The sequence below is a fragment of the Mus caroli genome, unplaced genomic scaffold (assembly GCF_978045245.1).
Source record: "Mus caroli unplaced genomic scaffold, Mus_caroli_1 scaffold_2, whole genome shotgun sequence".
Lineage (NCBI taxonomy): Eukaryota > Metazoa > Chordata > Mammalia > Rodentia > Muridae > Mus > Mus caroli.
Window position 1 is genome coordinate 149,669,947 of NW_028227257.1, and position 13,797 is coordinate 149,683,743.

The 13,797-nt window shown below is 54.2% G+C and overlaps 1 protein-coding gene across 1 annotated transcript in view; it reads right to left on the reverse strand.

Moving 5' to 3' along the window:
- Ncs1 (neuronal calcium sensor 1) overlaps positions 1-13,157 on the reverse strand; it is a 47,735-nt gene extending 34,578 nt beyond the window's left edge. Inside the window, exon 1 of the mRNA XM_021156019.3 lies at positions 12,718-13,157. Coding sequence (XP_021011678.1) covers positions 12,718-12,781 — 64 coding nt within the window. The 5' untranslated portion in view covers positions 12,782-13,157. The remainder of the gene's footprint in view (positions 1-12,717) is intronic.
- Between the last annotated feature and the right edge of the window lie 640 nt (positions 13,158-13,797).

Consider the following 13,797-nt stretch of genomic DNA (forward strand, 5'->3'; position numbering starts at 1 on the left):
AGTACGCACAAGGTCCTAGAATAGGTCCCAGCGCCTCATAGACCAAGAGTGGTAGTGCCACTGCTGAAGGTGGAGGCATGAGGCTCAAGGCTATCCTCAGCTACACAGGGAGTTTGAAGCCAACCTGGGCTACATGAGGTGTTGTCAAGAAAAGAAGGAAGGAGAGAGGGGAGAAGGGAAGAAAGGACAAATAGAGGAAAGAGGGCTGGGGAGATGGCCCGATGGGTAAAATGTTTGCTCTGAAATGATGAGGGACTGAGTTGAGATCCGCAGCATCCCAGGACAGAGTGTGGTGGGTGGGAGGGGGGAGAAGAGGCAGGGACCCTTGGCCAGTCTAGCCAATGGTGAGCTCCAGGCTCAGTGACAGATCTGTTCAAGATATCAGGTAGAGAGCAGTTAAGAAAACACCCAGCCTGTGTCTATGTCTTCCATATGTGTATACATGCACGTGTGTGTGCGCACACTCACACACACATACATGAATGCATGTACTCATGCATGTGTGCACTCATAGCTGGGCCTGTCTCCGACCTGGCAGCTCTCCTCCTTTCCTGTCCAGCTTAGCATGCTTGGTGGGCCCAGCACAGGACTGCTGTCACCAGCATCATCTTCCTCCTAGAGCACGTCCAGGACACAGGTCCTGAGAGTAGCCCTGTCCTGACACTGGTGTCAGGTGAAGCTGCTGGCCCAAATCTCCTCTACCCTGGCCTCCTCCTCCTGCCTCCATCAGGGAAGGAGTACACAAGACACTAAACTGACATGCCACTTAAGCCCTCCCACAGGTGCCTATGCCGCGTACATACGTCCCCCATTGCACCAACAGCTTGTCTTGACATTTAAACTGGCCTCACTTCTGTTTCTCCACCACATTATGGATGCCGTATAAGCCAGAGAACCAACAGTCCATGTTCCCTTGTGTCAGTACCACAGGGTAAACTGAGGCAGGTAGTCTAAAACCACTTTCTCAACCAGGAAATGAGAACTAAAGGGGCAGCCAGAGGAACCCTTTAGCTAGTTGGGGCTCCCCTTGGACTCTCTGTCTCCCTCCCAAAGCTGCAGGACATCCTTCCCAGAATGCCCTAGGGCACTGTCAGAGCCGCCCTCGGCTTCTCCAGTCCAGGGAGACAGGCATCCCAGCCAGAGCCCCTAAAGCAGGAGCCTCTATATTGTGATGGCTGCTGCTACTTATAATTAAGATCATGTTCCTCTTGAGCCCAGCAAGGGCCCCATGACAAGCAGTGTGAAGACAATGGTCACCCTGCCTGGTTGGATGTGTAGACTACAGAGCTCCAGAGGGTTCAGGGACCATGGCAAGAGGCCCAGTGCCCAGGAGCGCAGGCTTCAAGCAGCCCAGCTCCCTGTTTGCACAGTGCACACCATGTATTTTTGAACAGAAGGAAAGCATTCGCCTCCCCCCACAGTGCCAAAAATAGCCCCGTCTCCTGCTCTGAAGGGAAGCTTTGGTTCCTACCAAGAGGCAGGTGCGGGAGGGAAGGAAGGAGGGATGAGGGCTGCCACCTCAGACCCAAACTGTCCCCCCCTGCAAGCCACAGAAATTCACAGAAGACCCCCAACTCAGGAGTCCTAGAAAAAGGGATCAAGTTTAATGCCAGGTAGAGAAGCAGGCTCAGGATGGGTTAGAAGAAGCCTGGAGCATCCATTAGCTATTTACTTCTGTCCTGGCTTTCCTATTCATCTTGACAAATGTGTTTGGGGTGCCAGTGGGGAGTAGGGATGGGGGTGGGGGTGGGGAGCAGACCAGAGCAGGGAGCCCTGCAGAGAGCCCCAGCTTCAGCCTCACAGCCCACAGCTGAGTGTATAGTGGGGGAAGGGAGCTATACACATTGCCTCTACTGCATCCAAGAGAGACATTGGCAGGGAGCCGCCTCTGGGTGGCGTGTATTCAGCCTCCTCGGAGCATCCGGAGTTCAGAGTTCAGCCGCCACCCACGCTGTAGCAAGCCTGCAAGGGGTGTGACTCTCTCCACGGATGTGTGAAGCAGTAAGAGAGAGAGAGAGGCAGGCCTCTCGCCAGTGTTTCTCACACTTGCTTTGCTTGCTCTGTCTAACCCTCTGGGCAGGTTCCCTCACTTTGCCCATTTTACAGAGAGCTCCCGGGCTAGTGTGTATGTTGGGGGGCGAGCTGACATGCCAGAAGAGAGTCGGGAGGATTTGAAGCTAGCCTTGGGGGCAGGAAGTCCCTGAGCTGCAGTCCCGTCCCCCCCCCCCCAACCAGGGCAGACGACAGCAGACAGGCCTCGGGACTCCATGCCCCTCCCTCCCTGAGATGCTCAGAGGAGGCTGAGGGGCCAAGGAAGTAATTACAGGGCCTGTGTGTACTTCCAAGTCAGAACCGCTTTCTGGTTCCCACGGCAACTTCTTGGTTAAAATAATAATAATAAAGCTGGAAAAAGAGGCCACTGTTTGTCCCCAAAAGGCCAGAGCTGTGGGGGACCCGGGCAGCTGTGGGGGACGCGGACAGCTGTGGCCCCAGACTAGGGTGAGAGATCAGCACCCTATGCTGAGAACTGGAGCCCAAAATAAGGAGAGGCAAGTGTGCTATTTCTGCCCGGGTTAAACATTCCTGAGAGCCACATTCCTTCACTCCCGGAATCCAGGGCACAGGGGCTCTGAGTCTACCAGTTTCCCGGCCACCTTGGAAAGCCAGGCATGCTGGAGCCAGCCCTGCAGCCTTTCCCAGGTCCCCAACCTGTGCTCCTCGGGCCAGAAGAGCTTCCCCAAGCAGAATAATTGATCTCCCCAGAGTTGATCTATATAACATCACACCAAAAGGAGAGGCAGGAAGGCGGAGACCTTCTAAGTGGGACAGCCAGACACAAGGCCCTGGCTGGACCCTAGCAGTTCCCAGGGACTGCTAGGTAACAGTGCAGACCAGGCCAAGCAAGTGAGCTGGAAGGAAAGGGCCCAGGAAGAAGGGTCTGGAAGTGGGAACAATGGAAGCCACATTCGCCTACCTATCCCTTAACAACTCAGCTGCACATAGACCAAAAGCCACAAGATATGGTCGAAGCCTCAAAGACCTCTCCATCACAGTGACTCTATATCACCTTGTTCCTGAATCCACATCAAATCCATAAGGACTGGGTCTCCTCCTTTATCCAAAGACACATCGTACGGCAGCCAAGCTGTGTCAAACATCAGGCAGGGGCACATCAGTCTAGGGCACGCTGGGTGCCACCTCACCCTTGGACATCTCATCCCCAGCCCCAGCCTGCCATCAGAGCAGGAACAGGGGTCTGGGAAGACGGCTCAGCCACTATAGTGTCTGCTAGAGGATCTGGCAGCCAGCACCTGTGTAAAAGCCAGGCGTGGCAAAGCTTGAGGAGACAGGCAGGCAGGCAGGTCTTAGAGCTCTCTGGTAGGCCTGCCTAGCCAATCAGCAAAGCTCCCAGCTCAGTGAGAGACCCTGACTCAAGAGAAAAGGTGGAGAGCAAAGAGGAAGACCTGATCCCTGGCCTCCATACACAGGTACCCACACTAAACACACACAAGTGTGCACACACACAAACAGCGGTAGTGCACATACTGTAAAGCTGGGAGTCCTACTCCATGAGGGCCCTTCACGAGATCCCAGAGCTAGGCACACTGCCTTCAGCTGTCTCCCTTGGGTTAGGTGGAGGCTGAGCAAGTCCTTAGGGCTGGAGACCGGGATCAACAGTTCCCTGCTTACTCCTGACCACACCCACTCCATGCTTCCAATATGATCACCCATGGGGCCTTACCTCTGCCTCCTTAAAGCAGAAAGCCAAGGCAGGAGTTGCCCAAATGCCCATGGGAGGCAAGATATCCCGTTCACCACCTGGCCTCACCCCCACCCCACAAATCCAGAACACTTGGCCAGTGTCTGATAGTGAGATGGGCACTCACGACCTTGTGCTCAGAGATCATAGGACAGTATGCTTGCTCATGAGAGAAAGGGCATGGTTTTAGCCACATGGGGATAAGATTAGCCTGAGCCCAAGACTGCTGCTAAATGGTTAAAAGACCTTGGTATGCCCCAGACTGCCTGAGCTTCCTTCCCATGTCCTATAAAATGGGCACCAATCCCGTTCTCAGCCACAGGGGAGCTATAATATGTGACACCACACCCAGTCAATACTCAGGACACCTAGCTTTTGCCTGATACTCCAGTGCCCATTATCATTCCTCCACTCCTTCATGCCCACCAGCAACTGGCCTCAGATGGAAAGGGCAAGGGGGGGGGTGGGTGTTGAGAAGCAGCAGACATATTCCCCAGTTGTAGAGCTGAGACATCCTTTGGCCCATCTGGCCCTCTCCAGCCACTTCCCTCCAGGTACATCTGCATTTACAACCTGCACAGAGTCACTCCCCCAACCCAGACACGATATGTGTTCGTGCACAGACCAAGATGGCTCACCCACTCCTGACACATGCCACGACCCTGTCACACTCAGAATATGCACACGTGAGTCAGAGCTTGCACATGTGACCCTCAGCCCCTATCCAGCCTGCACCGCCCACACAGGCACCCACACACCCCCACAGAGCATGCTCAGAGCATCCCACCAGCATAGGCTGAGTATTAAATTCTCAGGCCCAGGGCTGGATGGGACCAGGCTCAAACTTCAGCTACATCACTTGCCAAACTGTAGCCACAGGCCAATGTCTATCCCCAAGCTTCCCTGTCTTTATTTATGAAAGAGGGGCCACACAGAACTGCTTTTGGATGTTCCTGAGTACCAAACACGGCCCTAAGTCACAAGAACTATGCATCATGTGGGTCTCTCATGGCTACGAGGCTACCACAGACCAGGGGCGCTGAAGAGCTGATAAGTTCAGCACTACACTATCTCTCTCAACTCCCAGATGGGGACATTGAGACATCAGGAATCCAGAAAAGGGCTCAGGGGTTAAGGGCATTTCCTGCTCTTTCAGAAAACCTGGGCTTGGTTCCAGTATCCACATGGGGGAGAGGGGGCTCACACTGCTTATGGGTTCAGTTCCAAGGGATTCAATGCCCTCTTCTGGCCTCTGCCTGCACATGCCTCACGTAAGCTCACCCAGGCACACACACACACACACACACACAAGCCAAACCTCCAATGACAGGCACAGCATGCTCCTCCCAATGGACACTGGGTTTTCTCTGGTAGAGCTACTTAGAACAAAGCATGTCAACAAAGCACTGAAGCAGAAGTCTTCAGTGAAGCAGCAAAGACACGCCCACCAAAGCCCCACACAGAAAGAAAGAAAGAAAGAAAGAAAGAAAGAAAGAAAGAAAGAAAGAAAGAAAGAAACCCTGCAAAGAGCCTAGGGCCATCCGTCCCTCAATGCTTGTAGTGCAGTATGAGGAGAGGTACTGAGAAATCAGGGTATTGAGGGCTGTGCACATAACTCCACCATTGGGAGAGCGCTTGCTTAGCATACACAAAGCCCTGGGTTCCATCCACAACACTACATAAACAGGGTGGGGTAGGGCTCCCCTCTAATCCCAGCATTTGGGAAGTGAGGCTGAAGGATTAGAAATTTATGGCCATCTTCAGCTATGTGGTGAATTTCAGGCCATCCTGGGCTACATGAGACTATCTCAAAAACTAACAAAGACATTGGGTGGTGGTGGCACACACTTTTAATCCCAGCTCTCAGGAGGCAGAGGCAGGAGAATCTTTGACTTCGAGGACAGCCTGGTCTACAGAGTGAGTTTCAGGACAGCCTGGGCTACATAGAGAAATCCTGCCTCAAACAAACAAACAAAAGTGACAACAACAAAAAAACCAACAAAGACAGACAGACAGATGGATGGACTGACTGATGGATAGATGGACAGATGGATTGATGAATGGACGGACGGGCAAATGGACAGATCTTGGCACATATCTTCCTTAAAGATAAATAACTCAAAACCCAAAATGGGATCATGGAGTTAAAAATCATGTTATATTTTTTAAGTTTTTTTTTTTTCCTTTTCCCCGTTTTGAGCAAGTTCTCCTTTGTGCCTTCTGGTCTGACTTTGAAGTCCAGCTCTTCTCCTTCTATCTTTGGAAATCTAGAATTACTTGCATACACTATCACAGCCGGCTTGAAAGGCTTTTGGTTCAAAAAAGCTGACTTGCTTTCCAGGAGAGTGTCCTAACCAGCTTTTCAGCAACAGTGGGGCCCACAGGCCACCTTCCTGCATTCTCACCAGCACTGGGTGTCCCTGTTCTATTCCAAGGTTGCAAGCTCATTGGGAAGAAAAGAAAGTTCAGAGTCTCAAGTTCATCTTCTTCATTACTATTAACTAGAATTGCAGAGTCCTTGATCTGGAGGACTTCCGGGGCCATGCAGTCGGAGGCCGGGGGTGGGGGGTGAGGAGAAGGCATTTGTAGGTTCACTAGGCAAGGACTCTACCAACTGAGCCACATCCCAGACCATGTATAAAGATTCAAAGCAGAGGGCTGGAGAGATGGCTCAGTGGTTAAGAGCACTGACTGCTCTTCCAGAGGACCTGAGTTTAATTCCCAGCAACCACATGGTGGCTCACAACCATCTGTAATAGGGTCTGATGCCCTCTTCTGGTGTGTCTGAAGACAGCTACAGTGTACTCCTATATATAAAATAAATAAATCTTTTTTTTTAAATCAAAGCAGAAATAGTCCTCACAGCTCCGTAATGGGTGAAAAGCAACCTAACTGTCTAGTAACAGATTAAATAAAAATATTGTGCATGCATATGTCAAACATTAAAGACAAACAAACAAACCAACCCGATGTGAGCCAATGAGATAGATGGCTAGGTAGATAAAAGCACTTCCCCCGAGCCAGGGAACCAGAGTTCACTCCCGGAACCCACACGGTGGGGTGGCAGGAGAGAACTGACTACCACTGTGTGTCCTCTGACCTAAACACACACATATGAAGGAAATGATAATGTAAATCGTAAAACTGACAAAAAAGGAAAGTTATAAATTACAAGTGAGCAAGTCCAAAGGCGCAGAATAGTGCAGACCATCTACACAGCCCTCTGGGCACTCCTCTAAGTATCTCTAGACTCTGTCAGGCCATCCCCAATGATACCCATAATCCTCCTTGAGTCCCCTTCTTTTGGGAGGCTATAACATATATAGAGGATCCAGAGGATCTCCTTCTTTTAGCCTGAATCCTCCTCACTCCAGGACTCGGCATGAAGCATATATATATACTATAGCCTCCCAAGAATGTCCTTTCCAAATCTAACCTCGCTCGCAGTGTCCCCCAAATCTATCGCCTACCTCCCACAGCTCCTGGAAAATACCCAAGTTCTTGCCCATGATCTTCTGAGGGTGACTCTGGTCAGACCCACTCACCCCCAGTGTCCCCACAGCCTGTGCCACAAGAGTCTCAGACCTCACCCTGGAGCAGATGGGGCTCAGTCCTGAGGTGGTGTGGGCTTCCAGGACAAGGATCTCCAGAGACATCTGGGGTCTGGAGAGGGGACAGGAGGAGCCAGTCACATTCCATATAGAGCCGTGAGTGACAGGGACGGGAAAGACCCGCAGCCTGAGGTGATCTGTGACTGCAGCGCTCCCCTGGCTAGCCAGGCTCCAGAGGATCTCCTTCTTTTAGCCTGAATCCTCCTCACTCCAGGATTCAGCATGAAGCATATTTTCCAGACAAGGAGGGAGCCTAATCCCACCCAGAGAGGCCTCTGTGGCTCAGAGACCTCATGCCCTCTCTGGCCCACAAAGTGTCTTTTCCTGCAGAACCAGGCAGCCATGAAGTCAGGCGTCAGACAAACACTAGGGACTGAAGAAGATATGTGACTTACCCAAGGCCACACACAAAGCCCGTGGGGGACATAGCCTGCTCCCCACAAAGCTGGGTTGTCCTCCTTAGGTGCCCACCCCCACACTGACTCTCACCTAAGTTTCTCTAGCTGCTTCATTCCACCCTCAGCGAAGGAAGGAAGGCTCTCAGGGACAGCGGGAATCCCTCTCCCGGGCAGTGATGACCTGCCCACCACAACCCCCTGGAGCCACCACCCCAGCTCCGGAATTTGTGCCAGGATGGTTGCCTCTCCCGAGGCTGTTCTCTCATAGAGCTGGGTGCAGGTAACACTCAGGAAACTTCATCCTACACTCACTTTATCCTATGTAACAGATTCTCTATGTAACAGATTCTCTATGTAACAGATTCTCTATGTAACAGATTCTCTATGTAACAGATTCTCTATGTAACAGATTCTCTATGTAACAGATTCTCTGGGTGCCTGGACAGCTCCGAACCAGAAACTTCAGAGTGCAGCTGGTAAGTCTCAAGCTGAGCCCATCTGGACCAGGGTGGTGGCCCCAGTGAGGCCCACTGAAGCACAGCCACAGAGCACACTCCTTTCTCTCCTGAGTTAGAGCACTACTACTAGTAGAGCATAGTAGATGTGCTAGAAAAGAGCCAAAGAGGCTCAAGGTTGGCAAGCAAGGTCAAGGCCAAGCTGAAACTGACCAAGAGACAAGAAGTGACCTCCTGTCTTAGTTAGGGTCTCCATTGCTGTGAAGAGACATTATGACCAAGGCAACTTTTATAAAGGACCACATTGAATAGGGGCTGCCTTACTGGTTCAGAGGTTCAGAGGTTCGGTCCGATATCATCACTGCGGGAAGCACCACAGTGTGCAAGCAGACGTGCTGGAGGATCTGAGAGTTCTGCATCTTGTTCCGACTGCAGCCAGGAGAGACTGTCTCACAGGCAGCTAAGAGGAGGGTCTCATTGCCCACCCCACAGTGACACCCTTCCTCCAACAAGGCCACACCTCCTAATAGTGCCACTCCCTGGGCCAAGCATATTCAAAGCATCACACCTCCCTTCCATGAACAGGATATCTCTGGCTAGCAGTATCTGTGGGATGGGGAGAAAGATATCTCTGCCCTTGCATACACTAAAACCAGGACATAGGATTTGTGAGCCGCCAGTCTGGTTTCCGCTGGAGGCAGGAACTGTCTCGTGTTCCTTCTCTGTGTGCCCAGCAGAGTGGGTACTCAGTGAATGGCAGATAAAGGCCGTTCCAACTCGATCCAGTGAGATGGTGGACTGCATTTAAGAGCAAGGCCCTACTGGGCCTCAGGGAAAATAACCCAGGAATCACTCTATCCCTGAGTTACTGTGTCAAGCACAAAGACTGGGATGGCAAGAAGCACCATTTGCAGAGATGGAACCCACCCACAAACGACATTGAAGGCTGGCTCATAAAGAAGTTCAAGGCTGAGGTGGTGGCTCATTGATAGATCTAGCACTTGGCTTATTGTGTGTAAAGTCCTGGGTTCCATCCCAGCATTGGAAAAGGAGGTGTGTGTGTGTGTGTGTGTGTGTGTGTGTGTGTGTGTGTGTGTGTGTGTGTGTCAAGCAATAGTGACACGATTTGGGAATAGTCCCTGACTTCTTACCAAGATGCCCCACTATACCTCTGCTCACTTCCTACTACCAAGGCCATACCCATTTTGCAGAGAAGGAAAGCAAAGCTCAACTAGGCAAGAGGAAAGGCTTATCCCTCAGCTTATTCAGAGATACAACAGTCTCACCAATCAGCAATATGAGAGTGAGGCAGACCCCCGCCTCCTCCCCTCAGTACTCCCACTGTGGCTCATGCCCGTCTGTGAGTCCTGCCTAGGCTGGGGGCAGAGGTAGAGGGTCTTCTTCACCTTTGCTAACCTGGTCCCCTTAGAGATGGAGGAAGTTCCAGAGAAGGGCAGGCATGCACAGTGTCAGTAGATAATCTTGTCTGCACAGGAAGAGCACAGGAAGTTCCAGGGCATTAAGCCTGACAGAAGGTTATCTTGGTCCAGGCTCAAGCCAGGTATGAATCCAGATGTGTGGTCAAGTCCTTGTGGAGCCTCCTCATGGAGCCCTCAGCCTCCCCTGATTACACACTCTCTCCCCTTCCTTCCTCTTCCCCCACCTCTGCCTCCACACAACCCGGGATGGTGCCCAGCATAGACTCAGGTAGGACCACTGGGTCCCCAACCTGGACCCTGCAGCACAGGACAGTCAGGGACCTGGAGTATGTGCCAGGCTATGTTTCTTTAACTGGGTCTCCCCAGAACCAAGAACCCAAATCAATATATGACTCTCACTCTTGTTCTGTGTGTTGGTTTGTGTGTAGATGTATTCTACCCTTGCGATTGCAGCTGAAGGCCAGAGGTCAATGCTGGATGTTACAGCTTTCCGCCTTTCTTTGCTTTTAAAGGTTTGTTTTATTTTTAATTATGTGCAAGGAGCTTGGAGCAGTTGTGTGTGTGAATACGGAACCCGCCGAGAGCAGAGACTGTGGCTCACATTGAGCTGGAGTTACAGGCAGTTGTGAACCACACATGTGGGGGCTGGGAATTGAACTCTGGTCTTTAAGAAAGAGCAGTGCTCATTCCTAACCACTAAGCCATCTCTTCAGCTCCTCCACCTTATTCTTTGGGCTGGTGTCTCTCAATGAACCCAGAGCTGGCCATTTCACTGGACTGGCTGGCCAGTGAGCTCCCAGAATCCCTCTATGTCTGCCTTCCCAGTGCTGGAGTTATAAGCATGAAGCACAGTATCCGGCTTACATAGGTGGTGCTGGGGACCTGACTCAGGTCCTCATGCTTGCACAAAGCATCTCTCTGGCCTCAGAATCCACACTGTCAAGAAGCCAACTCCAGAGCTCAGCCCAGACCTAAGAGAAGAGCAAGCCAAGCAGCAGGGACAGGAGATGGTGACATTTGGGAATCCTTCCTGGATGATGCGTCCCTCAACTCCCTACTCAGTATTTCTCTGGAAGAGAGGAGAGAGAGAGAGAGAGAGAGAGAGAGAGAGAGAGAGAGAGAGAGAGAGAGCAGCAGGGACAGGAGATGGTGACATTTGGGAATCCTTCCTGGATGATGCGTCCCTCAACTCCCTACTCAGTATTTCTCTGGAAGAGAGGAGAGAGAGAGAGAGAGAGAGAGAGAGAGAGAGAGAGAGAGAGAGAGAGAGAGAGAGCAGCTGTGGACCACATAGACTTGCCTGGAGGGAGCTGGCGTTCACAGGGAGATGAGAAAGAAGCAAGTGAATCCCCCAGCCCTAAATGAGGCCTTGGATGAGGGGGAAGTGCCCAGACTGCCTCAATCCCTGAACAAAACTGCTCCACATCACAAAAGCCCTTTAAAAATAGCTCAGCGGAACTCCACCAGGCCAGTGCCTGACAAGAGTTCTGCTGGCCCCATTCTTCCCAAGTTAATGGCCAGCCCTTCAGAGATGGGGCTGAACGAAAGGTCTTTCAAATCCAGCACTAGGCCAGGGTAGGAAAGAGAGGCATAGAGGGCTCTTGGCATAGCCAGGGATGCTAGCTCACATCTCCCAGCCTTGCCTTCCTCTCTATGAGCAGCTGGAGTGCCCAGAACAGGACAAGCTGTTGATGTACAGCTGTGCTAAGGACACAGCCGATGGTGCGTGACACACTCAGTAAGCAGGACCCTGACTTCACAGGGCTCATTGGTGGCCCCCAGCCTCACTATCATGGAGACAGCATGGTACACCACATGCCATAGTTCCTGGAGAAGTCCATGGAGCCCTCTACCCTCCCCACACCCTGGGGTCCTGGCCTGTTCAGGGAGGGAGGGTGTCCCACCAATAGCCTACCTGCTAATGGCTGTGAGCCACACCTTCGAGGGTCCAGTTAACCTCACAAACAGCAACAAGCTAGAAAAAGCTACCCACCCAATCTGGAAAGAGAGAGTAAGCAGCCTGGGCTGGGAAGGATGGTTCTCCTGGATGTGACCTCCATGGTGTCCAACTCCTCAGGACAGGGGCCAGGAGAGCCCAGGCAGTAAAGCCCCCTTTGTTCTAAGTGTGGGAGAGTGAGGAGCATGGGGCTAAGGCACTAGGTTGGTCAAGACCTGCAAACGTGCTCAGAAGACCGATACTGGGGGCGGGGGTGGGGGCGCGGGGAAGAGCAGAGGCCATGAACTGCACCAGAGCCTCCATCTACACCGAGCTGTCTGTCAGTCAACTGCCTGTCTTTCCGGGTGATGCAGAGCGCTCAGCCAAAGCTTCCCAGGACCCACTTCCAGGGCCACCACTGGAGAGGCTGCGAGGAGGGGGGACACCTGGTGTGGAGGCACTAAAGATGCAGAGGCAGATCTGTGAAGTTGCAAAGTGGAGAGCCACACCTGGGACTGATCTAGTGGACCGTGGAGTGGGACAGACCTTCTTTCACTCGTCAGCTCGGGCCATGTAAACCCATTTCCTGGTGCGGCAGAGACAGAAGGGAAGGGGAGATGGAGAATACAGCCCAACCGTGCGACATCTAAGAGGGCGCCCAGGACCCTTGGCCCCCTACCGTCACTGCCTGAGCGTTCTACCAGTCTCGCCAGCCCTCTTCCTCCCAACACAGTCACACTTGCCAGGGAGGGGGCGATAGGCCAACCTCGCAAGAGGCAGGAGCCGCAGCAGCATCATTAAGCATGAATCACCCACCCACCCTGCTCCAAGCAGGAGAGCCACACAACGCCCGGGCGCCCCCTCCTGGGACCACTGCCCCCCGCCCCGGCACAGCCCGAGCCCTTCGGACAGGAGGGGAGCAGCGGGTGGGCTGCGGATGCCCTGAGGACCCGGAGTGGTCCCTGGAGCACGCTGACAGGCGACACCCAGCCATGGCCGGGGGCGGGGGCGCGGATAGAACAATGGGCCAGGTGCGGGGCAGGGGCGCGGCCGGGAAGGGCGGAGGGAAGGTCGCGGCTCGATGGGGAATCGGGGATCTGGGATCGGGGCGCACTCACAGTAGGTTTTTCTGGTCAGCTCCTCCACAACTTCAGGCTTCAACTTGCTGTTGGATTTCCCCATGCTCGGCGGCCGCGGCCCCCGCTCCCCGGGCCGGACCCGCTCGGGGCGCCCAGCGGGAGCGGTTGGGTCGGGCCGGGGTGCGCGGAGGCCGGCAGGCCGGGCTGGGCCGGGCCGGGGCCGCGCCTTTGTCTGGCCGTGCCCGCGCGTCCCGTGCGCGGGGCTCCGGCGCGCTGCGCGACCGCGGCTGACGGTTCAAGGGGCCTCGGGGACCCGACGAGGGCCAGGCCTTGGCGGTGCAGGCGGCCACGGCGAGGAGTTGCGCGGGGCTGGGAGCCGCAGCCGCCGGGGCTCGGTTGCCGCGGTCGTCCCTGGTTACTGGGCTGCGTAGCACATGCTCGCTACTGCTGCGCCGCCGCCGCCCCTACGCTCCCCGCCTCCCGCCCGCACCGGCGCGCCAGGGGTGGACTCGGAGCCGCCACTCAGCGCCCGGCGCCACCTCCCGCCCAGCTCCGACAGGCGCGAGCTCCGCGTTGAGGCACCCCCTCTCCTGTTGGCTCTCCGGGGACGCCGGGAGGTCGCCGCACCGCCCCCTCCGCCGATCCATTCCCCCCTCTCCGCAGCGGCGTGAGCAGGGAGGGCCCGGAAAATCGGACGTGAACGAGGCCAAGTCCCTGCCCGGCGCAATTCATTCATTCCACTTAGAAGTGTTGGGCGCTGGGGACCTGGCGGCCAAGAGGACAGGCGCGATCCCAGATCTCTCCAGGAGCGTCCTGATGTACTGGCTGGCATGGGTTGCGGTGGGAACACTTTTGCCTGGCCTTGAGGGAAGTGACTTCAGGTTGAGAGAGGAATGGGGTATCAACCTGGAAGGGGTCTGGCCTGGGAGGGAGAGCAGCCTCTACACCCCGGGCTCCAGGCAAGGCTGGGAATGATCTGAGGCCAGGCAGAAGGGCCAGAGCTTCTGGAGACCAGCCTGGCAAGCCGCTTTCCCCGAAGACCTGGCCTCTGTCCCCGGTGCCCAGGAGTACTTGCAGTTCAGGCCTTCTCTGTTGTGGGGCTTGCTTGAAGTGCCCAGA